Source organism: Coloeus monedula (assembly GCF_965178545.1).
Source record: "Coloeus monedula genome assembly, chromosome: 7".
NCBI lineage: Eukaryota > Metazoa > Chordata > Aves > Passeriformes > Corvidae > Coloeus > Coloeus monedula.
The window spans coordinates 35,150,846-35,173,797 of NC_138787.1; the positions used below are offsets into that span (position 1 = coordinate 35,150,846).

The window sequence follows — 22,952 nt, forward strand, 5'->3', positions numbered from 1 at the left end:
GCCAACAGTCTCACAGTGCACCAGGCCAAAGCACAGAATCATGGCAGGGACTACTCACACTCTGGGCTCTTTTGCTTGTCTGCCCTGATGATCTTCCATTGATAAATCAACCTCTTCCTTTCTTCTCCCTCCATTTTGCCTCCATCCTTTCCCTCCCTCCAGCTCCTCTTGTATTTGGCACTTAGGATATTGCACAGGCCCTGAGCAGAGAAACTCACTTTTCGTTTTCCCAAGTTTTCCACCCACTTCCCTTCTCTCCTGCCAATGCACACACATGGTGCATTCATACACGTCAATATGCTGCTGAAATCCTGTAGAGATAGATTTGAAAAAGGTAAAGGAAAAGATTAAATACTTGTCTCTTGAGATGGCTATAGAAGAGAACGACCATCTTAGTGTTTGCACTTTATTGTTTAAATTAGTAACAAAAATACTGTTTATTTTAGCAAATATAATCACATTTTGCAAACAAATACAGATTTTTGTAAAGAAGCAGATTTTCCATGAAAGGAAACTTCTGTTTTGTAGAACAGAAATGAAAATAGAAGCCAACATATGAAACTACTTTGACTTACATTATGATTAATTCATAAATAACCAAGAACTATCTTCAAATGCTTCTTTAAACTTAACCAGTAAAATCAAACAACATGATTTATTCACTTTACTTTGTTCTGTTTTTATACAGTGATGTAGCAGGCTAAGTACAATGATTTATACAAAGTACTATGCTTGGATTATTTTAACTATAATTTAATAGGATCTGAGACCAAATGGTGTATATCTCACAGTTTCTGCTTTATTCATGCATCATGTAAATTGAATAGCCAAGTGTTTACAGGAAAACAAAGCTGCGATTGGCATCAGGCACGCCTCTGTTCGTACACTCAAACAGAATGCACTCACAAAGAAGTCAGAACCCCAGTATCTGCAGAACAAGAGGCTGTTTGGCACCTCTGGAAGAACTCACATTATTCCAGTGCCTTACCATCAAGAAAGGTACTTGCTCTCAGACACCCTCAAGATTTTGACTTGTATATTTGTGCATGCCATGAATAACGCTGCACCATGATTAAAAAAATAGGACTGAAAAGACACACAAGCTCATACAGTAAAAACTCAATAAAACACCTAATGATGATGAGCTCTTTATACATGCAATCTGAGCCCTCAATTCATCTGTGTCTCCAGAAATTAAATTCTTTTTCCCTTGATTTATAGAAAACCCATTACAGAGTAACAGCTCAATCCTGTATATATATATTTTTTTTTTTTTGCTCCTGGGGTTAGAGAAATTTTACATTACAAATAAATTTCAGCAAAGTTAAGGATTTGTCCCCAATTTTCCTCATTTAAATACATAGAGTTACACGTATATATAAATGTTCCTCAGAGAAATCACTGTTATAATTAGATAGATATTATCTGTCTATACCACAAATATTTGGGCCACAGTGCTCTGGGGTCTAATTTCTGCCACGATCAATCAGTGTTACTGAAATTCCTGAATTATTTAGTAATTGAAACCCTGAGAAAATCTTCAAGCCCAGCTGAATTCAACAGTTTATCCTGAGTAAAGAGAGAAGAATTTAATGTTACACCGAGCCACATTAATCAGGGAAGAAGGCCACGTTGCAAGGGCCTGCTCCTGCTTTTGTCATTGAAAAGCATTTTGCATAAACCCTTTACAAAACTAGGGACATAAAATCACATTTAAAGGGAGAACACCAAACTCCTAGAGGATTGTAGAAATTATTCATGAGAGTAATGAGTTTTCAGCTCATACTTTGGTACAAAAATGGACCTCACATTTTGTACTCATTTCCTTTAATAGCTAAGTATAAATATATCCTGTTAAATCCAAATATACTTCATTTGCCAAGAACTACACTAAAAACTCTTAAAACTAATAAAATATAAATAAATAATTTTATTGTCTTTCTTACAAATTTCAAAATTCAGAGCATACTCAATGCAAAATTTTCCTAAAATTGTTTGGAACTGCTTTGTGTTTTGGCATTTTAGAGTATCATATGAAATGATACAGCTAAACGAATAAATTAGTGTTAATTGTCTATAAAGACATCAGATGCTTTGGTTTAATGAGTTCATGAGAATGCAGGGCCTAACTGCAAGATCAGCTTTAATTGTAGAGCAAACAACTTTTTAATATACAAATGTTTTCAAATAATTTAAAAAAAATCCAGGAAGATGTTTGTAAATCTCTAAACCCACACACGCAGGCCGACACAACACAAAAATTAAAAAACTCTTTGTAGGAAGCTGTAAAGAGTTCCGGCTTCACGAATCAGTGCCAAAGCAAAGACCATAATCTGGCAGCAATTTAAAGTTCCCTGTTAAAAAAAGATTGATGATAAAAGCCTTCTAAGAACAAAAAAACTCTCAATCCAGGAAAATACAGCTTGTAGCTTTTAATAACTGAAGAGACTGACGTGATGTGGGACTTTGCTTGGGTGTTTTTCTTTGTTAGAATTCAAAGGACGAGTTAATTGCATTTCTGTAGGTACAGCAGAGTTTTCCTCGTTGTGCTAAAGAAAAGGTGGTCACTGTGCATTGAGGAGGGGAGAAGGGAAACTAAATACATGAAGTTGTGTGAGCAGTACACCACAACCTTGCTCTTCCCAAGTTCTTCATAATGACTGCCAGAATTTCCTTTGCATTTATGCAGGGGAAGAAGAGAAAACTCTGTACAGAAAAGAAAGTGAACACAGGGCTGCTTGTTCAGCCCTCACGTTTGGCTAAAGCAGCAAGGCAGGAGCACTGCACAGAGGGCACCAGGGGAGGGAAAAGGAGACAAGTTTTCTTTGCAGCACTTCTCAGAGTGGCACAGCTACCAAGCTTTTAAAAGAGTACAGAGTGCCTCCCAAGGTAACAAGTTAAGATTAATTGAAGCCTAATTAATTATATTATAAATAGCTATAAAAACATTGCAAAATTAATCTATCTCTGTGTTTCTTAGAATCCAGCATTACTGGGGTTTAAGATTTTAGCCTGCTGTTTCAGTAATGTCCAAAACTGAAAACATAACATGCTTATTTGCCTTTTAGAGTTACTTCTGAAAAAAATATTCAAGTTAGTAAACTGAGGGGAGATAAACAACCTCAGTGATGTACAGGCACAATTTGGGAACGACCTGGGTGATGGGTAAAAGCCCTTGGGAAACCCTCCTACCCCGTGCTTGCCAGACAGATTTAGGAGTATCCCGTGCTATTTAAAGGACTGGCATGACTCGCAGTGTTAATAAGAAAAGAGCTTCGCTTACACTGCACTTCTCCCCTTTCCTCTCCTGCGCTGGCTATGTCCCGTGCCGCTGGGCTGCTGTGCCTGCGCACAGCCAACGGTGCTGCTTTCACTGGAAGTTTTCCGACTTTGTGTGAACACCTCAAAATAATCTTCCTGCATCGTTGAGACCTCTCAAGCATGTCAGCTGTCGGCATCAGCCCCTGTCCCCAAGGACTGGCGTGCGGCTGGAGGAGTGGGCGGCAACGCTGCGTGCAGCCCGGGCTGGGCTGGAGGCGGAGGGCACGGCGTGTTCATGATAGCTTCCCCTGACAGGGGACACTGTGTGTTTGGAAGTTCAAGTTTCATCATGCGACACAGGTTTAGGAGGCATCAGGATCAGGGCTTGGCTGCTGAGGTTTAACATTTCTCGCGCTAAAATAGCTGCCGCACCAGGTGCAACCGTCTTAACAGAGGCAATGAATTTCATTTGCAAAACACCCTGAATAAACCTCTCACCGTATGAAACAAAGTGCATAGGCTTAAAAAGTAACTCTTTTAGGACTGTGCTATTTAAACGTAAACATGCAGCATGAGTGAGGCGATGTTACCCAGAGCAGTGGTACAGTCAGAGCAGGAGCGGTGAGAGACCCTCAGCCTGTTCAGAGTCCGGTTACGGCAGGACCAGTTGATTGTTTCTCTCTTTCTCGGTGCTGTTCGAGGGACAAAAACACAGGTTAGGAGGCACCAAGGACAGCACTGAACCGTTGCTTGGGTCAATCCCAAACCTGCGGGGGCTACCAATAACCACCCTCCCCAGGAGAGAGCTCCAAGAGAGGCGTGCGGAAGCCGGCCCTTACCCGCTGCCGCTGGTCGCTGAGGCAGAAGGTGCAGATGGACCGAGGCGCGGAGGCGCCTGGTGGCGAGCAGGGCTGCGGGGGCTGCGGGGGCTGAGCGGGCTGCGGACAGGGCTGCGGGCAGGGCTGCGGGCAGGGCTGCGGGCAGGGCTGCTCGGTGGCCGCCGCCTCGTCCTGCCGGCGCTGCTGCAGCAGCAGCACGTTGGCCAGGTGCGAGATGTAGCTGGACGCCAGGCGCAGCGTCTCCACCTTGGAGAGGCGGCGGTCGGCCGGGCGGGTGGGGATGAGCCTGCGGAGGGCGCCGAAGGCCGTGTTGACGCTGTGCGTGCGGTCCCGCTCCCGCGCGTTGGCCGCCGCCCGCCGCCCGCCGCCGCCCCGCGCCCGCCGCCGCCGCCCCGCGCCCGCGGCCCCCCGCGCCTGCCCCGCGCCCGCCGCGCCCCCGCCGCCCCGCATCGCGCCCGCCGCCGCCCCGCCGCTCCATCACTTTTATGCGCGGCAGGTGCCGCATCGCCCCTGCTCGCCCCGTGTCCCGCCGGCCGCGCTTGGCGGCTGCTCTCGGCCGGGGGCCGCCGCCGCACCTGTCGCGGCCCCGGGCTCGGCACCGGCTCCGCGGAAACCCCCCGCTCCTCCTCCTCCCGCTGCCGGGGCGGGGGGGCCTTGTCTGCGGCTCCCCGCGGGAACAGCGCGCCCGCGAACACCGGTGCGACCGATCCTTGGCTCTTGTCGGGGTGTACAAACCTCTGCAGTTTTTATCCATTCTGCACCCCCGTATCCCATGTCCGTTCCAGCCGTGTGTGTCTATGTGTGTAGCTATGTCACCGGATCGTTTAGTCTGGAAAATACCTCAGAGGTCATCGAGTCCAACCTTTGACCGATCATCACCTTGTCAACTAAACCGTAGCGCTGAATGCCATGTCCAGCTGTTTCTTGAACATCTCCAGGGGTGGTGATTCCACCACCCCCCTGGGCAGCCCCTTCCAATGTTTGACAACTCTTGATGTGAGGAGATTCTTCCTGATATCCAGCCTGAACCTCAAGGCTATGTCCTCTTGTCCCTTCACTAGTTGCCTTGGAGAAGAGGCTGACCCCCACCTGGCTACAACCTCCTTTGAGGTTATATTTTGGCTGGAGTGGGCTAATAGATCAAGCATGGAGGTGGATTTCATCACCTCCCCAGGCAATTCACATACAAATCCAATTTCTCATTCTGTTCAGAATGAGTGTCTGCCTCAACCATTTACTTATTAAAAGGTCATCATAAGCACTAATTGATTACACCTCTTTTCTTCATAAAAATTTGACATCCTGTCTGAGCTCAGAGACTCATGAAAGGTCATGGCACAGGTTTACTGAAATGAATCATCTCTACCTGATTAAGCAGCCTTGACTGACTCTTTTCCTGTGGTCCTGGAAGCTTATTTGTGGTGGGGCCTAAAAATTAATCCTTCTTCCCAAATCAGGGCTGGATTAGCAGAGTCATTTCTCTCCAATCATAGGTGCACACACTAAGGATAGGCAGCTGCTTAGACATGTCTGAGGGACTCATGCCATCTCGAAATACAGCTGGTACCAACAGGCAGGGCTACAGCTCTGCAGTACGTTCCTCTGCTGGGATGGGAAAGTGCTGGTTTATGTTTGTTGCACTTTCCATTTGGGCAGAGATTGTAGGAAATAAATGGACAAACAGCTGTGTCAGCCAGTTGCAGCAGTATCCTACCCTGGCCTATTAACGAGCAACACTTCTTCCACGGGATTTTCCTTTATATTACTTGGTAGAAAGAAAGGAAAAGTCTTTTGATTTCCCATTGGATGATGGTTTGGAGATTTTTGTGATTTCCATAGCAAAATATTGCTACAATAAAATCAGCTTGAGGTTGAGGTGTTTGATAGCACAGGCTGCAGAAATGCGAGGCTGGATGGGCAGGTGTGTGCCATGCTATTGAGCCAAAAGAATTCCTTTGGGGTGAGAGCAGGATGTGTGGCCCTTCTTCATCAGATGGTGGGGAAAGCTGTGTTCAAAATCATGCAGTTTTCGTAAATTTTGTGAATATAACCGTATCCTACTCTCACAGTAGGATGTTCTGTCTGCTTAACCTTTCAAAAAGTAAATGGTCTAGAAAATTCTGGAGTTGAATTTCTGTACTTAGAAGTGCTGCTTTTATGAAGTCTCCGGGTAAGCCTGCACTGCCCTCCATGTAGGTTTCCCCCTTTTAGTCATTTGCAGTATTTTTAGAGTGAAATTCCTGTCCAGACAAAGTCAGTGACAAAACTCCCATTGACTTTAATGGAAGCAGGATTTCACCCTTGATATGTTCTGGTAGCTGAGCAGTGGAGATAATTGATTCTTTGTCAGACTCACTCATTTGCTTACCAGTGTTTTCCTGTCCTTAGCATCTCAGTTTCTTTGTTTTTTCTTTCTTTCTTTCTTTTTTTTTTTAATCACTGAAGGTAAACCAAAACAAAATCAAGCCCCTTCAACAAAAAGAACCCTGAGACAAAACCACTACTGGTATTATCAAAGTCAGAATTTACAGCTTATTGATAAACCAAGAATGATACTCAGGAAGAAAATGATGCTGTATCTGCAGAGGAAACCAGAATGATTTTCTGTGACATTACAGCAATAGTTAATGTGGGGGTTAAGGACAAAAGGGATGGCCAAACGATTCTTGTTCTGCTTCCAAGGCAGTTTGAAATAGTAATGCAAGAAATGGGGTGGGTTTTTTTGGTCGGATAAGGAGTCTTGTAAAAAGGCCAAAATGCTGGTGACTTTAATTACTAGGTTATTGATTGGGATAACATTTATGCAAGTGCTAGGGGGAGCATATTCCTCAAGGAAGGTGCAGCAGGGCAGCATTGCTGTTATTTTACAATTTGCTGAATTGCTAATAGTGAGAAGAATGAGGCTGCATGAATGCAAAGCAGAAGACTGGGCAATATTTTATGTGCAGTGATAAGGTTTTGCCTGAAATTTGCCTTCATGCTACATGGAGAAAGTTATCAGATATCCATTGTAAGGAAGCATTCAACAGTGTTCAAAAGACTGGAAATATGAAGTATCTCACTGATTAGTTGCAGTCTAGTGGCTGGTATTTCTTTAATTTGCCTTTATTTTTTGAACAGTGTTAATAGGAAATAAAAAAAGAGAAGAATTCAGAAGAAGGCAATTTGGGAAAAGCTATACCTATGAAAAGAGCAAGTTATTTAGAGGATAACAAAAGAAACAAATCTAAATTAGCAGCACTGAATGTCTCTGGTCACAGCCAAGAAGCCTTCCAAACATATTTCCATTAAATAGGAAGTATAGCACAAAATTGTTCACTTGTTAAAAAAAGAAAAGACATTTAGAGACAAAAATGCCTTTTAAAAAGAAGCACTTGAATGTTTGTGGCCTCAGTCTGTGCCTGCAGGTCACACTGACTTCAGTGAGACACTTGTTTATTCAAGAGCAGAAATATGGCAGTATCCTATGGACAACTTTTTTTTTTTCAACAACTGTTCATATTTTTCTGCCTCGCACCATGGTGTTTTTTGCCACACACCGTGTTTTTTGAAGGATTACACTCTGTCTTCTCCATCAAAGCCATTACACATACACATATATTTTTAGTTCTGCATACAGTATTGCTCACATGTGTGAGAAGATATGTCTGTGTTGCAAGCAAAAGCAGCACAGATCCCATACAGATTCCCAAACCACTGTTATTAACTGTTTTGTTCACCAGGATACTCCTGCTGTGCTTACCTGATGAGGCAGGTGCATGCTGTATTTCAATCACATTTGACAGAAAGGAGAGTCCAGCTCTAACAAAGAGAAACAAATACAGGATGTTGATGGCTGGAAATGTCCACTAAGCTGAAAATAATATATTTGACAAAATGTTATCAATTATGTGTCTGTCTCGGACTTTGGCTGGCTGTGACAGCTACTTCTGTCCTTCATAAAACTGGGTGATGGAGTTGTCATTTTTATTGCAATTTTTAATAAATGTGACTGCCATAAAATACCTGTTGATTGAAGAATCTTTCAAATGGCATTTCACTCTATACAGGTTCTGTAAGGGAGTGATTTTAAGGAGAAAAGATTGAAGAGTAGTCAAAATATTGGATGGTAAAAGAGAATTTTTTGGAGAAGGAGGACTTGCACAGAGCATGTTAAATGAGGAAAGGTTAATCAAGAGGTGGATTTAAGGCTTCATGTGTTAAAATCCTGTCATGTGGGATGGTGAACCTTCCAGATTGTAATAAATATCCTGCACACATTTTGAACTCTCAGTCTGCTACAGCAGTGCAAGCTCCCAGGCAGGGGAGGAGCAGGAGCAGCTCTGTCCTGCACTGCTGGTAGTTGATTAATGTGGGATCTAACAAGTCCCTTCTTGATATTCCAGCCAGCCAGATTTAGCATGACACTTATCTCTTCACTTGCAATCTCTTCACTTGCAATCTCTGTTCTTCATCTGAATTGATCTGTGCCATGATTCTCCGGTGTGTTAATGAGTTTTCTGTGTGGTGGAGTGCTAGAGGCCTTGTTAAACTCCAGGGACATCCTGCCTACTGCATTTTATTTATACACCCACTCTGATACTCTTGACAAAAAGAAGCTGAGTTGTTTATCTTTAAGTTTTTGACAAAAAATTTGTCTTACAGTAATTTTCTCTGCTCTGGCTGCCCACAGAGGCAAATCCAAATATATTATTCACCTGCTATTTCAAAACCATTTAAACTTGCCAAGTCTAAGTGGTGTTTTACACGATTGTGCTGATACTCTTGAAGTTGTTATTAACTGCCTCAGAAGTAATTTTTGATTGTGGTTGCATTCAGCAGAAAGATGACAAGGCATGTTCTTTTCTCTGTCAGGCTGAAGTGATATAAGGACAATATGCCTGCCCTCAAAACCAAAATGTTTTGGAAGCAGTGTTTCTGCAGAGTCTGTTTTGTTCATTAAAGCTGCCAGAGCCCTCCCTTGCCTGCTGCCTTATTTCATTGCTTTTTAAATCCATTTTAACAGAGCTTGGTTGCTGTTTGGGAAGATGTTGTCTGGAGCATTCAGCTGTTGTGCGTGGTTTGGGAGATCTTTTTCTAATCCATTTGGAAATCCCTGTGTTGGTGAGAAACCAGACCTTAGATGAAGCTGTGGTTGCTCGTGTCTTTGTGTAGCTGGCTGGCTGGCTAGGAGGGACTCTCCCACTCTCCTGTACTTTGCCACATGAAGCCATGCCTCAAACATACACTGCAGAAGTGTGTTCAGCTTGGTTTTATAGGGAAAAGGGACTGGAAGCACCACCCAGCAAGGTGTTGTGCTCTTCAAACTCTTCTCCTGACAAAGCACCAACAGCTCGTGCTCTCTGTCCGCTTCCAGACGCTGTCACATGATGGTCAGTCTGTGTCATTTCTGACTGCCCCACATCCCATGTTTTTGCTTTTTCAGAGACTAAGGGTTGCTGGGTCTGTTTTGCAATGTCTCATGATCCAGGCTTACCAGCTTGGGTCACTGATGGAAATCCAGCTTTTCTGGAGTTTTCTAGGTCACTGAGAAGCAGAATGTATAGTATTAAACAGGCATTGAATTTTCACACAGGCTCATGTTTGTTTGGGGTTTTTTTCTTTTTTTTTTTTTTTTTTTTAATAAAGGTGGAATGGTGCTGTAGAAATGCAACTGAATTTTAGTTATAAAAAATACTCAGCTACTGTAATAACGAACAGGAACATGAGATGTAGGATCATCCACTTGTGTGGAACAACTATTGCAGACACTTCAAAATGCTTATTGCAATTTGATTTGTTCCATCTTCCCCTCCCAATCATAGTTATATCTGCCAAAAAAAAATCTTTTTTCATCCCATACTTGTAGTTTTACAATATCCTTTTATGAAGAGCACTATACTGCACAAGATTTTGTAGGTACTTTAAAGAATGTGTTTCCAACAATATCTTCAAAGTGCTTAGGGCTGACAAATCCAAAGATATCCCAAAGCCCATGAAAGAAATATAATTGATTGTATAATTACCATAGCTTCTGCAATACCACTGCAACTGAAGTTGTTTGTATGGTTTCTGTCCCTCTTCTCAGCTTCTAGAGTATCGTCCTGTGAAGATACTCAAAATCTGGCATTCTTTAGAGAGTTCACTTTGTTCTCCTTAGTGCTGCAATTCCACACGAGCACTGCTGTTAGCAAAGACATCTCTGATGACGATTCTATAGTGCAAACTAGATTAGAGGATAGATTCAGTCATGCAGGTTCAGGTCAGAACTGACTCCACTGCCACCAGCTGAGTTAATCTGCCCCTGCACCAGTACAGCTGGTGCCATCACCAGAGCAATAACCAGTTTTAAGCTGCTGTTGGGAGTACTTAATTGATGTTAGAGGCTGCATGAAGGTAAATTCCTTTATATTCTCAATTTTTGCCAGAGAAGTTGAAGTGGAATATATGTACCTGTGTGTGTATAAAAACAAAGCCATTTCAGTTTCAAATGTGTGTTGCAAAGAAGATAGCCAACTTTTTAAGGCCATGTGATCTTACAGTTTCTAATAAAATTGTCTGATCCCTGACCTTTTACTCATATTTGAGGCAGTGGGAGTAGACACTTTTATCTTCAGATAAGGATGGGGAAAGTTTCCTAAAAAGTTCCTTTAATCAATCACCAATTAAACCTGAGAGTTTTAATGGGATAATTTCGCAAGTTGGAAAAAAAACCAAAACAACAAAGCAATGATCTACTTAAAATAGAATTGACTCTAAAATACTGTAATTGAAGTAGTATTTTTGAAGCCTAAATCCACAGCTGTTGGTGAAGATGTATTCAGTGGTTCTTTGGAGCTGAACTAATACAGTTTAATAAATTATAGGTGAATTATAGCAAACAAAGAGTTTAAAGTCTGAAAGTTTAAAAGAGTATTCTGTTATGCCAAACAAACATGGAATTATGCCAGTATTATGCTTTTGGGATGAATTTCTAGCTCTATCAGAGTAGATAGTATCATGTAAAAGAAGTCTGGCTAAGCTAGTTAGATTAGGGATCTGTTCAGACCATAACAATCTCATGTGTACTGCAAGCAAGAATTAATTACATTCTTTTATAGTTTTATACCTATAGAATCTTTATCTTGATTCTGTTATGTGATCTTTTACACATTTTAGAGATTGTGCACCAAAGATCAAGCTCAGAAAACCCTCTACAAAGATTATTTGACCTTTCTTGGGGTGTCTACGGGGATATCACTTGGGAGAGATAAATAATTCTCATTAAGAATCCTGCTGACAGTTGGCAGACCAGGTGGTCCTGAAGAACACAAGTGCAGGGTCTCTCATCTCGAGTCTTTAAAGATTGTGCAGGTGTGAAGAGGCTTATTGGTGCTCTGAATTAAACCCAACCCTTTGTTTTAGTTTCAACAAGAGCTGTTTGCCTTGTGTTTTCTGCATATGCCCTGCTGTCTCCCTGAAATGTGCCCAATTTTCTCTCGACCTTGCAGCACCTTTTGGAGTCTTGTAGAACTCTTCTTTTGTGCTTCTCTTTATTTTGAAATAACCAGTTTCCAAGCTGCCTTGTGGGGTCCCATTAGGCTGCAATGGCCCATTGCCCACTGTCCAAACCAGTGCTCTTCTCTCACAGTGCTGCTGCTGAATCTTTCCCAGAGACATACAGCCTTTCCTTGCTAAGAAATGCTGATTCGTGTCACAGGTTGTCCTTTCTCACTTCAGACCGTCTCTAACCACTCTCTGCCCAAGATTCCTGCTTCACTTTGGGCCAGCACACAGTGCCAAGGTGTTTCAAACACTGTTCCAGAACTATGGCTTGTGTGTAATCTCAGCTTTCATGGGAACAGTGAAAATGCAGATAATGTAGGAGAGAAGGAAACCTGCATTCCTGAATTGAACGTACCTGATGGAGAGCTGCCTGGATTCAAAAATACACTACACCTCTGTTATGTGCAAAGTAAGCCCTGCATCTTCGTTAAAAAGCTCTTTAGTTAAGTGAATAAAGTTATGGCTTTACTAAAGCCCTTCCTGAATGGAGATTTTAAAAATTTTTAATCATTTTGAAATGAATGACAATGAATTTAAATTCATTTATTGCTTTTGTCAATTCTATCTAAACCTCCACTGCAATCATTGATGTTACTTACAGGCAGAGATAACAGTAAACCAACATCTGTGTTTGTATGGGTAGAGTACATGAAATTTCTTAGTGTGTACTGTCAGTTTTCATTTTTCCAGCTGTACTTGCCTGTTCTTCTGGACATTTTGCTCTCTGTAGTAACCCGCTGCCAAACCTTATAAAATAGCATTTCCTTTCATATCAAGAATACTACCAGAACCTTGTCGAAAGGAATTCTGTTCTTGTGCCTGGCGTTAAGAAAGTGTGGTTAAAGAAACTGCAGTTTGAGATATCCATCAACTACACTGCAAATTATTTCATACAGGAAGTAATGGCTTTCTGCTGAGATCATTAAAATGAAATTCTTGACTTGTCTTGGGATCTTTGAAGGTGTGGAGAGGCAGACTTGCAGAGTTCCGTGCCTGTTAGGCATATCTGCATGCTGACCTGCCTTCCAGGCAGACCTGAATAAGTTGCTTGCCTGAAAGGTGATGTACAAAGGCTCATAACTCACTTTCCAGGCAGACAAGAACAGGTACCTGTCTAGGAGACAGCTCTTTGTTGATAACCTGCCTCCAAGGCAGATCTGTCTAGTTATCTGTGCTGTCTTTGAAGCAGCTCCACACAGAGCTGTGTGTCCTCAGCGGGCTTGCTGCTGCCTGCCTGGGAGGTACTGGGGCTGATCATCTTCCTTCTAGAAAATCCTGAGCAATTAGTTACCCCAAACATCATCTCTCCAAAAGGGACATTTACAATATGAACTTGCAGATGTGTTTAGTTCTGACTGATCACTGCGTCTGGTATTCTCTATTAACCTACCATGTATAAGAGCTGTAGCAAACATTCCTCTCCCACGTTTAGAAAAATAAAGAACTTGTCAAAAATTTCTGCTAATATAGCACAGAGCTCACACATGCTGGTTTCTGTGTCAGTAATCAGGCTGCCAAACTTGCTGAAGGGAAGGAAGGGAGTAGGGAGACTTTTCTTAAAAAAATTCAAAATTGCTATGCTGTGTTGAAGGACTAGTGGGAAGGAGGACACTGTATATTTCAATGTTCCGTCTTAAAAATGGCATCTAATTATTATGAGGCAGGGAACTGGTTCTCAGTCGCTTATACAACATCATAAGTGCTACATGCTCATTTCTAATCAGAGAAATGCTTTATTTTACTTTGAAAAAAAGGAGTAATTACTAGTTAACAGTAAAATGCAATTTAGTTTCTTTTCCTTTCTTAGTGAAATTGAGATTGCAAGTCAGATATTAGACTTGAGAAAAAATATTCACATACCTCAAGGCCATAAAGCAGCAGCAGTTAAGTCACCTGATAAAGGATAGACCAGATATTAAGCATTTTTATGTTTGGTGCAATATTGTTGTGTAGGTATATCAGTGTAATTCTGCAGTAGGTTGGTTGCAGTTGGTTATAGTCACTCTGGCAGGCACAGAATGAGCCCAGAATTAGGCTCTTATTTTAGGTCTGCTTGTGTTTTGTGGAGGAAGTGGGCCTTTTACTTTAGATATGTTAGTCCTGGATACAGTGAGACACATCCCATGTGTTTGGAAAACATTGTGCTAACTCAGGAAGTGCAGCAGTTCACAGGAGGTACTGCAGTACCTGTTGGTGCTACTCTGTTTCTTCCTGTAGTCTGACCCAGCTCAGTTCTGAACTAAAATCTGCTGTCAGGGATAACTTCTCCCTCTTTCAGTCCCCCTAAATCTCTCAGCTGGGGCGCTCTGCATGAAGAGCACTTAGGGGTGGTGCACTTTGTCCCAGCAAAGGTGTGTGGCCACCCTCAGGCAGAAGGCAGGAGCACTTTGCTGTAGGGAGACACAGGTCCAGTGCAAGCTGTTCCCAACTTGTGGCTGGCCCAGTGTGATCTATATCATACCCCTGGATGCATGGAATGAGGGATTTCTGCTGCACAATTCTGCACGCAGGCTGGGGAATAAGGAGGATTTCCCCCCTCTCCTTATAGGCACTCTGGTGCCTCTGTATCATAGAAGAAACATGATTAAAAAAAGACAATCTTGTACTTGGAAAGGAAAGCAGTGAATTTTATATTAGTGCTTTAATTCTGATCTAGGCTAGTTTCAAAGTATGGAAAGGCTTTCTTCTCCCTCTTCTGCCCAAATTAATTTCATTCATAGGGCATGAGGAATAGAAATTAGGAGCCTGAAGTCACGCTGTGATATCCAGAAATACAGGTATGATCCCCTTTGTTTTTTTCCTCATCTTTCTTTCCCTCAACCTCTTTCACCCCATCTTTATTCCAGAATATTTTGACTAATGATTGTGTCTGAAGAAATTGAAACCTGCTCATGGGTATTTCTCAAGCAGACTAAGTTTGTCAGCTAAATTATTCATTGTGAAATAGCTCCTCAGAGGCAAGGACTATACTTAGTGTGATGGTGACCGGGCTGGACCTTTGGGTACTGCCACAACAGTCGGATGCAGTGTTGACAACATTCACAGTTTCAAAGGAGCACAAATGACAACACAGATCTCTCCATCACACATGGGTGGTGTGCAGGGGCTGCTCAGGAGAGGAGAGTTGGGTGCTGACAGGGAGCAAATGCCCAGTTACAAATAAAAAGTCGCAAGTGCTAAAATGTAATGAAACTGGGTATAATGCTTGGGTGTAGGATATTTATTAAAATTCTGCCTTCGTGGGACATAGCTGTATCCAATCACTTCCCCAGCATGAAATTAATCAGGGTTAATTTGCTGTTCATAAGCCAGACTGAGATTGTTTCAAGTCACCAGATGTCCTGGTGCTATGTGCCACTAACTGGGGTAGCTGTTGGTCTGCAGGACTGAAACCATACTTATTTGAGTCCATGTTTTGCTTTCTGCAAAACCTGGAAATGCTTGTAATAAAATGATATGCTGTTACATATGTATCAGTTGATAATAGGTGGCAAGTTACTGGTCCAAATATATTTAAATAATTTTTGAGGAGTAATTTGAATAGTGCATTTGAAACATCAAAGTTTATTGAAGAAAATATACAAACCTGATGTTTTTGTCAAAAGCTTTGTAGGGATTCATAGGAAGAAATTACTTAGGAAGAAATTCTTCCCTGTGATGTTGGTGAGGCCCTGGCACAGGGTGCCCAGAGAAGCTGTGGCTGCCCCATCCCTGGAATTGTTCAAGGCCAGGTTAGATGGGGCTTGGAGCAACCTGGGGTAGTGAAAGGTGTCCCTGCCAGTGGCAGGGGGTGGAACTAGATGAGCTTTAAGGTCTTTTCCAACCCAAACCATTCTATAATTCTGTGATTTTCTTTTTATAGATGCAGTATGCTTTTCTAACTCAGCAGTTTGGATTTTGCCAAATGTGTTGCACAAAAATCCTCTGATGCTCATCCATGTATATTTTGAGAAACACCAAGCACTAAAGAGAAGACTTCAAAAGACATGGACAGAGGAAAAGAGATACTGAAATCCAGTGACTGTGTTAGAGAACTGAATTTGCAGTAGACATGGGTAACCAAACCTCTGAACCCTCCAAGCTTTAGTGAATCCAATAAAGGGGAACACAGATCTGAGCTCTCCATAGTTACTAGTTTGAGTTTTGTGATGCTAAGTTCCCTGCCAGGCTTTTGCTGATACTGTCCATGTTCTTCATCTCTATCCTGCATAACAAAATATCTCCTCACACAGTATGCCATGGTCTCCTACATACAGTAAGAATGATGAGTGCAATTACCAGCTGGGAGTGAAGTGGAAAAACCTCAGCTTGTCCTCAGTTCATAACCCTTCACTGGATCAAATCAGACACTCAGGGCACTTCAGAAACTCATGCCAGCTTCTTATGCGCAGCATTTTTTACACCTTGGTCAAGGTTACTTTGTGGGGTGTGAATACCCATTCTGATGCACTGGGTAGAGAGTAAATTGCCTGGAAGTGCTATTTTAGACTTCAATGGAGAATATTTGCTTCCACCCTTTACTTGGGCCAGACTTTTTCTCAGGCATCATGTTTTCAGGGTGGGCTATGACCTGTTTTTCATTTTCTCCTGGCTGTTTCTCTCAAAAAATGGGTCTATCTCTGTGCTCCTTTCCAAATGAAATCCCACTGCTCATCCTGTTTTTAAATCAAATCAGCATTCCACCCTATCTCCTTTTTTCCACCTGAGATGTAATAATTTAAATGCATTGGGAAGGAAAAACAGCCACTAAATTTAGTGATGGAGAGAAATGTGTTAGAGTAAGTATTAGTCCTACAAAATGCAGAAGTCCTAGATTCTGGATTCTTGTGATTTTGTGCCTGTTTTGGAGATGGGTTATGACTGAGCTCTGATTCATGCTGCAGTTTTTTCTTGACAGGGGTGTGAAGTTTATTATCGCTGTCTAAGTGTTTGTATTGATAAACTGTGTTAGGCATACAGGGCCTTTGAGTCTGCTACTTCTCTGCTGGTTTTGGTTAAACTAGCTCAAAGATTTAAAAACCACTGAGTGGTCTGCTAGACACAAGCACACAAGCAAGGTGCTCGCATACATTTTTTCCCCCTGAAAATCCATGTAGAAAGCCTAATGCATCTCACCCCTCCTTGAACTGTACACATTCCATAGGCCCTGTTTGTCCCTGACATCCCTTTAAAGCTGGAGCTAAGCTTGCTCTGCCTTTGCTCCATCGATCTGACTGACATCATTCGTCAGTCTGACTTTTATCTACACAGCTTTCAAGGCCTGTCCTGGGGCCTTGAAACTGCTCCCAGCCGGTTTCTATACCTTCAACAGGGCTCTGGTTTTGGCCTTGCAGCACCTTCCTCTGCTGCATCATTTCATTAAGAGTGGATCCGTCCTGGTACAACGTGTGGGCCCATTCTTCCTATCCCTGTGCCTCTTGGCCTTTGCTGGATTTAAACTCACCAGAAACACACAACACAATAGCAGGCAAGCAAATCAAGATGTATTTTTCTGCTAAATAATTAAAGTGTTCGCCGTTTCTAACACAGCATGCAAGGAACATATTTTCCACATCCATGTGCTGAGTTTGTCTCTCAGCATTACAGCATCCCCGAATTACGCGCTCTCTTCTCTTGGTGCAGGTCCAGAAGTGCACCTTGCCCAAAGGCAGGATGGCAGCTTTTGCTCACTCTGAGTTTACTTGTAGATCGGAGAGCATGAAAAAAAATGTGCTACCGGCATGGCCAGCAGCTAAATGTCAAAATTTGGCTCTAAGACAATACTACTTAAACTATTTCTCTAAGTAAGTGCTCCTTACACAAGGAGGGATTGAAGGATCAGACTCATAGCATTGTAAAATCACTCTCTTAGGAATATTCAGAATTGCCTAGAACATTTTGAATCTAATTCTCCAAACCCTCAGGCAGCTTTGAATATCTCAGCTCTAATGCATTGAAATAACAGACACTGGTAAAAAAAATGAGAGGGTGATACTCTGTTCTACCCAGGCGATTTCCCTCAGGGATGGCCGGGTGACTGCGGGCTGTGCTGCCGAGCTCCGCCAGCGCTTCGCCCCCGGGCAGGGCTGCCCAGGGGTCACTCACCGGGCACCCCTGTGCCCACAGAAGCCCAGGGTCGCCCCAAACCCGTGCTCTGCGGCTCTAAGGGGTTTTTGGGTGGCAGGTGTTGCTGCTACATCAGCAGACAGACCAGCTTTCCCTGCCCAAGCTGCCGCTGTGCCGCCGCTGGAAACCTCCCAGTGCAGAGGCAGCGTCGAGGCAGCGCAGCGCAGAATTTCACCCTGATCTCTGCATTAGATGAATTTCTAAAGGTCTTCTATCTTACTTGGTCAGGTGTATTTCCTTAGGGAAATTTTTATAGCTTCCAAAGCTGCCGGGACTTGCTTTTCCCGCTGTCTGTGTGCAGAGGAAGACGATGGGTGGGATGCGCTTCCTCCCCCGCGCCAGCCGGGCTGCGGCGGCTCCCAGCACGGGCACCGCGAGATGGCACTGCTTTCCTGCTCTTCGCAGCAGCTTCAACTTTACTTTAACCTTGCTCCAAGTTAAGTGTTTCATCAGAAGGATTTCTTCTGAGCAAAGATTGTACTTTCCCTCAAAAAAAAAAACGGAACGGGGAAGATTGTTTTTATTGTCTTTAAAAAAAAAAAAAAAATAGGCTGTAAAAGAAGCTGGTGGAAACTTCAGGGTTTAAAGGGGCAACTTGAAGGGAAAAAAAACCTTGAAGTTTTTCTTAGTATGTCACCCAGTCCACCACCTCAGGTCACCCTGCAGCTGCAAATCTTGCAGCTGTGCAAGGGGACTGCTGTAGAAATGTCACGCAAGCATCAGAATCTGGTCACCGGGTTGTATGCCAAATTCACATTTTTGTGATGAGTTGTTTCCTTTTGAAGAAATGTTTTTCACCTAATATCTCTTCCTGTTTCTTTTTTCTTACCTTTTTCTTTCTTTTTCTTTAATTCCAAAATCTCTAAGGGGTACAGCCAAGTCTCTGATTGAGAACAGGGATGAGGCAGTGGGGGCAGGATAAAAGAGTAATTTTTCCTCTTGCGCTATCAACTGAAGAACACCTTGGAATATTTGAAATTAGATTATTTTGTATATATTGTATTACAAGACTGTAAACACTAAAATAATCACTTTGTAAATACTTTTTTGTAAGAATTATGTGTTTAATTCCTTCAGCTGAGAGTGAGGACAACACAGGAATAAATCCAGAGCAAGTAGGAAAAACTCCCTATGCCATCAGTTTTCTCCAGTAGTTAATATTACACTTAATGATGATAATGATGGAAATGATTTTGGAACAAAGTGCTATTTGAGATTTTTGGCATTTTATGAATTACATTTTAATGTGAACTTTGCTGTCTTATGTGAGCTTATATTATGCGTGTTGTTGCAACAAGAAAAATGAAAGAGGAAAAAAACTCTTTGAGAACAATTTCTCTAAGGTCGACAGGTAGGTAAAATCTTAATTTACATTGCAGACATTGCTTGGGACTCAGAAGGGAATAAATACATGGAGACAGCCTGTTCCAATCCTTTCAGTGCTCCACAGTACTGTCGAGAGCTGCGAGTCCTGCCCTTCCAGTCGTCGCTGGTGTAGTTCTGTACAGATGAGTAGGAAATGCTTCTTTATTTCCAAAATGAATTTCAGTCAGAGGTAGGCTAAAAGCACCATTCATTTAGATTAAAGATCTTGAAACTATCATGTTTGCAACCATTTGTCACAGTTTAAGTAGCAGTGCATAAATGTCGTGCTGTTGGTATACAATTTAATCTCTGCTGACAACAGCTCCATTTCTGAAGTTTCCTCAGCATCTTTTTTAATGGCTTACATTTCTTATAAACAACCTCTGCTGCTTATGCAGAAATGGGACAGCTCTGTAGGTTGCCAGGCCTGAATCTCCTCCACATGGGGAAAAAATGGTAAAGCATGAAGGGCAGTGTGTGTGGGAGCATCAGGCAAAGGGTCTTTGCACCTAATTCCATGTACATCCCGCTCAACACATAGGGTTCCATTCTTCAGGAACATTTAAAGGCTTTTTGTTGTTTCAGGTCAGAACATGTAGGCTAGGTTTTGTTTTGTGACTTTTTCCACTGTTCAAAGCAGGGGAAAGATAACTCACAGGACAAGAGGTGGATTTTTTTCCTCCATTATGTTTCCTGTACCTGAAGGGAGCCTACAAGAAACATGGAGACAGTCACCTTGCAAGTGCATGTAGTGAGTGGACAAAGGGGAGCGGCTTCAAACTGAAAGAGGGTAGATTTAGATTAGATATTAAAAGAAAAATTCCTTAATGTGAGAGTGGTGAGACACTGGACAGGTTGCCCAGAGAAGCTGTGGAGTCTCCATCACTGAAAGTGTTCAAGGCCAGGTTGGATGGTTCCCTGGGCAATCAGGTTTGGTGGAAGATGCCCCCGCCCACAGCAGGGGTGTTAGAACCAGATGATTTTTAAAGTCCCTTCCAAATCAGTCCATTCTATGATTCTAAGATATTTGGAATTATTCTGATAAAAATATGAGCAATGATTACAATTTTATCAAACACAAATGGTTAGCTTCTAGTGGATGTCACTCTCATTGTACTGCTGGCAGAATGTTTATAGCTGTAGGCCTTTACTTGCATTAAAGCATTGGCCCAGAGAGAATAGGTTATAAATCCCAGTGTCTCTTTCGAGGGATAATGTCCTTTAGAGACCTTCTATAGATCTTCTGATTCTGTCTGTGCTTGAGACTATGCCCAGCCTGGAGCAGGTAGAAGAAAAGGTTGTGAATTATGAGCCGCCAAGAAACTTTGCTGAGCTGTGTCATTGCAACACACAAGAATTTTATGGGGATATATCTTCAATAGAGAAAATTAAGGTGTTGGTACATGGAAGACTACACTGATAGAAACATAAATTGCAGAAGTCTCGTTGCTTCACACTTGCAAACAGAGATGCAGAAAGTTATTTACAGTCTGAGCATGTTTTTACTAACCCAAAGTGGTAAGAGGGTACAACTGAGTTGAGGATGTCCTGAAGGACCTGGAGGTCTGTTTTAGTGGGATACTTTCGATACAGCTGAAGGTGGCTCCTGAAGATCAGGGTTAATGTTCTTCTTACAAAGCCACTGATGAGAGTGGTTCATATCAGTACTTCAGAAAAGCTCTCCAGTGAGTGCTGCCAGGCTTTTGTAGTTATCATCCACAGCTTTTGAAATGTGTGCAGTTGTTCTGGGTAGGAATAGAGCAGAAATTATTTTGGATTAAAGTATGACCTTTATAACCACAGAACCCTTATACCCACTTATAACCAGAGTAACCATTATACCCACAAAAGAAAAGTTTCAAGCATATGGAAACAGAATCAGTCCCAGCTGACACATTTAAGCTGTGACAGTGCTAAAAAACATTAGAACCTCCTGAGTCTGCAGGAGAAGAGCCGTCTCTTGACCACAGGTCAGTTTAGCTGGAAGTTGCTGTGAATAAGCAGCAGCATCAAATTCAGGTAAAGGAAGAGGACTGACAAAAAGTATAGGTTGAAACTGGAGCTGGTGGTAGGAATTAGGGACCAGGATCCGGGCAGCAAGAAAGATAGAAGAGGTCAGGAGTTATTATATGCAAGAATCCTCATCCAAAATGCTATGAATTTTAATTTTCATGGGCGAATACTACATGAAATTTGGGAGGATGGAGAGGCAGTGCTACATCTGGGTTTGGCTTGTAGTCTGCTAGAATACACCTCATGGAAGGTAGCTGTCCATCTTGTGGGATTTTAAGGAGCCCGTGGTTCTCAGTGGTACTCTGCACCCTCTCTGGCCCATTTGGCTCAGTTACTTTGCAGCGCTGGTTTTCACAGTTGCAATACTTTTATTGCACCTTTTCTGGCACATGACTACAAATGTTGGATCATCTCAACACCTGCTGCATAAACAGTGTTTTTCTGTTTTCCCTTCTTCGTTTTCGTCATGGATCTTTTTTCCCTGGCACCATAGTAAGTCCTCTTTGCCATTTGCCTTTGTGCAGCTGGAAGCCACACTGGCCCATTTCCCCACCCCAGCCTGCTCAGCCCCACCAGTGCTGGGATAAGTCCTCTTCTACCTCCTTTTTTTTCCCCTCCAAAAACTTCCTTTTTTAAAATATGAGACTTTTATTTCTTCAAGGTCACTTCAGATTTAATTTGCCAATATGATCTATTTGAAGATTCAATTTAATAATCTAATATGGCATTTTTAAAAATTGCCGTACAAATATATTGTAACTATGATCACATATCTCTGAAATGAAAATCAAGACCACTCAGTGTCCTTTTGTCAAACTGATTGTATCTAATTAAAAAAGAAAGAAATCCCAGAGATGCAGCTTTTCTTCCCATTAGAATGCACTGCACAGGTTACTCCCTAATTTGATACAGAATGCTGTCTTGCTTTGCTCCATTCTTGATGAAACTGCTCTGTTTAGATGAAGTTGAGGGAAATTGTGAGTTAGCAAAAGAAGCAGCAATCCCCACCCTAATACACAAAGATATGTCATTTGACCATTTATTTCCTTTCCTCAACAAGTGTATCCAGCTATGGAAGCAGATGGACTGGCCCTTGGCCTCGTACCACTGCTAGCCTGGCACTCTGAATTCTTGGTAAATAGATAAACATGCCTATAAGATTAAGTGACAAATTCACATCAGCACCCAAAGCTTTGATCAATACCACTAATCCATTAAGGATTACAACAAAGCATCTTATGTTTCTGTCCCTTCTCTCTGGAATTAAATGTGAAGCAAAAAATAACAGAATAAAATACTTTTAAAATTAAATGAGAAAAGAAAATTGCTCTTTGCACATTTTAAAGATAAAGAACCCTCATTAGTGCATCTGCTGGCCTGGACAGACTGCCTTTGAAAGCAATTTCAGTATAACAAAGTAATTTTCAAATTAAAACAGGAGCGGCAGGTGTATAAAATGAAAATGTAACAGGGGCAGCCACACAGCCAGATCCAAAATCCAATCCATCTCCTGAATCTGACAACAGTTAATTTGACCAAATGGCAACTGCACCTGAAGGAGAGGGGGCAACAGCTGAAGTAAAGCCAAGGCAAACAACTGTTGAGAAATTAGCAGAGAATTCAAAGTCTGTTGAAGTAAGTGGGAACTTTTCTATTGACTTCAATTGCCCAAGTCAGGCCTTCACTGCTTTGAATTAATAAGAGTTTATGATCCAGTGTATTCTCTTTCCCAGTGGAAAGAGCCCCTGCAAGAAGCTTCACAAGAGTGATGGAATTACCGGGCAACAGGACTTTGCTGTAATTTATTTAAAGTTATTTTCATGCCTGAGAGTCTGCTTGGAGAGT

The 22,952-nt window shown here is 42.3% G+C and overlaps 1 protein-coding gene across 1 annotated transcript; it reads right to left on the bottom strand.

The window, feature by feature from the left end:
- Nucleotides 1-374: 374 nt before the first annotated feature.
- Nucleotides 375-4,550, bottom strand: LOC309574987 (basic helix-loop-helix transcription factor scleraxis-like; the record flags this gene model as incomplete). Its single annotated transcript, XM_082285072.1, has 2 exons — nucleotides 375-3,953; nucleotides 4,101-4,550. The coding sequence occupies 2 exons, from the start codon at nucleotides 4,548-4,550 to the stop codon at nucleotides 3,903-3,905; spliced, it is 501 nt and encodes a 166-aa protein (XP_082141198.1). The 3' UTR covers nucleotides 375-3,902.
- Nucleotides 4,551-22,952: the final 18,402 nt, after the last annotated feature.